The sequence below is a fragment of the Glycine soja genome, chromosome 4 (genome assembly GCF_004193775.1).
Source record: "Glycine soja cultivar W05 chromosome 4, ASM419377v2, whole genome shotgun sequence".
In the NCBI taxonomy this organism is placed as follows: Eukaryota; Viridiplantae; Streptophyta; class Magnoliopsida; order Fabales; family Fabaceae; genus Glycine; species Glycine soja.
The window spans coordinates 18324381-18328198 of record NC_041005.1 but is presented as its reverse complement, the minus strand read 5'-3'; the positions used below and the strand labels follow the sequence as shown (position 1 = coordinate 18328198).

Sequence of the window (3818 nt, the reverse complement as noted above, 5' to 3'; positions counted from 1 at the left end):
AATCAACTACTTTGACATAGATTATTTTTCCCAAATTCAGCTGATTTGATTTTATAAATATTTAAAAAATGATGTTGAATTTCAATTGCACCACTTTCGTCATTAAATTTCGATGTTGTCGTTTGTGCAGTTTTTCTTCATTTTTTCTTATAAGCATTGGTAATAGAGGCCAACAAACTGAAAAATGCCGAATCCCTTGAAACAGCCATGCACCATTTTTCTTGTTAGCATTGCTGGTCCAACTAACTGCAATTGCTAATGTGTTTTCCACTGCAGCGTTTTGTACAAAAGGTGCAGTTCTGGTGTGTTTTCTACTGCAATTGGTGCTCTATGCTTGTGATGCATGTCAAGTAACCCCTAAGCCACTAACGTTTGACATAGAAGGTGTAACATGGATCGAAGTTGGATGAACGCATCACGTATAACTGAAGAGTACGAGAATGGTGTTGAAGAGTTTTTGCTGTTTGCTCAAAGTAAAGCGCAACCTATGTGGGGAAAATTTTTTTGTCCATGTGTGAAGTGTGGAAATGGGAGGCGCCAAACAATTGATGACATAAGAACTCATCTTATTTGTGAGGGAATAATTCGTAGCTACACAAAGTGGATATGGCATGGGGAATCCCTCGATACAGCTGACATGTCACAGGCTGACGATGTTACTACAAACAGCGGAAATCCTATAGAAGAAATGATTCGTGATCCCGGCAAGAGGGGTTTGAAGAGGCACATGCAGCGTTGTATGACAACATAGAAGTTGATTCAAAAATGCCTTTGTATTCCGGCTGCATATCTTTCACAAAATTGTCAGCTGTGTTAGCTCTGGTTAACTTGAAGGCTCGATTTGGGTGGAGTGACAAGAGTTTTAGTGAGTTGCTGATGTTGTTGACAAACATGCTTCCTGCTGATAACATCTTGCCAAAGAATCACTACCAAGCAAAGAAGATTTTATGTCCAGTTGGGATGCAGTACGAAAAAATTCATGCATGTTGTAATGACTGCATTTTGTACAGAGATGATTTTGCTGAACTAGATTACTGTCCTGTGTGTGGGGTTTCTCGGTACAGACCGACCAACGGAGATTCTACTGTACTAGTCTCAGACGCCGACCGCCGTCCAGCAAAGGTGTGTTGGTATCTCCCAATAATACCAAGGTTTAAACGGTTGTTTGCTAATGGGGAAGATGCAAAGAACCTTATATGGCATGCAAATACTAGAAAATCAGATGGATTGATGCGACATCCTGCAGATAGCCCGCAATGGAAGGCAATTGATCGTCTGTATCCTGAATTTGGGGCCGAGCCTAGAAATTTAAGGCTTGGTCTTGCAACGGACGGAATGAACCCATTTGGAACCTTAACTACTAACCATAGCTCGTGGCCCGTTTTGCTGTTCATTTATAATCTCCCTCCGTGGTTGTGCATGAAGCGAAAGTATGTTATGCTGAGTATGATGATAGCTGGTCCAAGACAACCAGGTAATGATATTGACGTATATCTAAGACTGTTAATTGACGATTTGCGGAAATTATGGGATGAAGGGGTTGATGTATGGGACGCAAATTTGCAGCATGCTTTCAAGTTGCGTGCAATGGTTTTTTGTACCATCAATGACTTTCCAGCCTACGGAAATTTAAGTGGATATAGTGTCAAAGGACATCACGCATGTCCTATATGTGAGCAGAATACTAGTTTCCGCCAACTTAAACATGGAAAGAAGACTGTGTATACTAGGCATCGAAGATTTCTCAAACAGTATCATCCGTATCGACGCTTGAAGAAGGCATTCGATGGAAGTCAAGAACATGAAACCGCGCCAAATCCATTAACTGGTGATGAAGTATATCAGCGGGTCAAGGATGTCGTAAATATGTTCGGCAAGTCCCAAAAAAAACCATCATCCACTTCAAACATGTGGAAAAAGAAGTCTATTTTCTTTGATCTTCCGTACTGGTCCGATCATCATGTTAGGCATTGTATAGACGTCATGCATGTCGAGAAAAATGTTTGTGATTCTTTAATTGGGACCCTCCTAAACATTAAAGGCAAGACAAAGGATGGTTTCAAGTGTCGTCAAGACTTGGTTGACATGGGTATACGTCAAGTGTTGCATCCTATCTCAAAAGGTAACAGGACATATCTGCCCCCAGCCTGTTACACAATGTCAACAGCTGAAAAGAGAAGTTTTTGTGAATGCTTGCGTAATATCAAAGTCCCACAAGGCTACTCTTCAAACATCAAGAGTCTTGTGTCTGTGAATGAGCTTAAGTTGGTTGGCTTGAAATCACATGATTGTCATGTGTTAATGCAACAACTTTTGCCTGTTGCAATCCGCGGAACATTGCCTGAGAAGGTCCGTGTTGCAATCAGTCGCTTGTGTTTCATTTTTAATGCTATATGTGCCAAGGTCATTGACCCTAAACAGTTGGATGCTTTGGAAGATGAGGTTGTCGTTGTCCTTTGTCAAATGGAGATGTTTTTCCCTCCTTCATTTTTTGACATTATGGTACACTTAGTTGTTCATCTGGTAAGGGAAATAAGGTGTTGTGGTCCTACGTATTTTAGATGGATGTATCCAGTTGAGCGGTACATGAAGGTCTTAAAGGGTTATACGAAGAATCGACATCGACCAGAGGCCTCAATAGTGGAAAGATACGTTGCTGAAGAATGCATTGAGTTTGCCTCACAGTACATTGACTCATTGAAACCTGTCGGTGTTCCTGCATCCCGGCATGACCAGCCAATAGCCGGCAAGGGTACTCGTGGATACAATGTTGTGACAATGACTAGACATGACGTGTCACAAGCACATTTGTATATATTAAACAACACAACAGAGGTGTTTCCGTACATAGAGGCTCACAAAAAACATGTTAGAGATAGTCACCCCAAAATGAACATGATGAGGGTATTGCAAGAGCACAACAAAACTTTCATAAATTGGTTTAGACAAACAATACTTGCTGATAAAAGTGTTTCCAGACGACTCACATTGTTAGCCATTGGCCCAAATTTGAATGTCCCTACATGGAAGGGGTATGACATTAACAATTATTCATTCTACACAAAGTCCCAAGATGATAAAAGTTCGGTACAAAACAGTGGGGTCTGTGTTGATGCTGATTCGGAGCACTTTTCCAGTACATCGGATAACAACCCCATTCGAGCATCCATGTCTTACTTTGGTGTCATTCAAGAAATTTGGGAGGTTGATTATACATCATTTAGAGTGCCTGTTTTTAAGTGTCAGTGGGTGAACGGGACAACGGGTGTGTTTCAAGATCCATTGGGATTTACTTTGGTAGACCTTAGTAAGGTGGCATATATAGACGAACCTTTCATTATGGCAGCACAAGCCAGACAAGTTTTCTATGTACAAGATCCATGTAATTCAAGTTTGTCTGTGGCTCTGCAAGGAAGACCAAGTGGAATGAATTACCATAATGATGAGTCAACCCTTGACATTGGTCAAATGTCTAGTTTTTCAAAACAATTGCCTTCAATGAATGAAGCTGATGAAGTGGATGATGGACATGCAAATCGTGTAGATCATGATGAAGGTCTATGGGAAAACATCCCTACAGGCTGAGTGCGAAAGTAATGCTTTGTTTAATGTGTAAATATAATGATTATGTTAGTATTACGCCTTTGCTTTTGTTAATGTCTAAATGTAATCGTTAATATTAATTGTGTATTTTATTTACAGGATCATGGCCACAGATCCGACGTCTCCTCCACAGTCCGATGGTCAATCAGAGGCGACTTCCAAGAGGAGTAGAACAACGACACGGCTGAGAACATTGACATTAAGAATCGTGGATC

General features: G+C 40.8%; 1 protein-coding gene across 1 annotated transcript; it reads left to right on the top strand.

The window, feature by feature from the left end:
- Positions 1–765: 765 nt before the first annotated feature.
- On the top strand, positions 766–3585 carry LOC114410640. The gene has a single exon (XM_028374594.1). The coding sequence runs from the start codon at positions 766–768 to the stop codon at positions 3583–3585; it is 2820 nt and encodes a 939-aa protein (XP_028230395.1).
- The last annotated feature ends 233 nt before the right edge of the window (positions 3586–3818 follow it).

Bases quoted from the DNA above. Each gene is read 5' to 3' on its own strand.
- LOC114410640 (XM_028374594.1), top strand. From the start codon at position 766: ATGCCTTTGTATTCCGGCTGCATATCTTTCACAAAATTGTCAGCTGTG.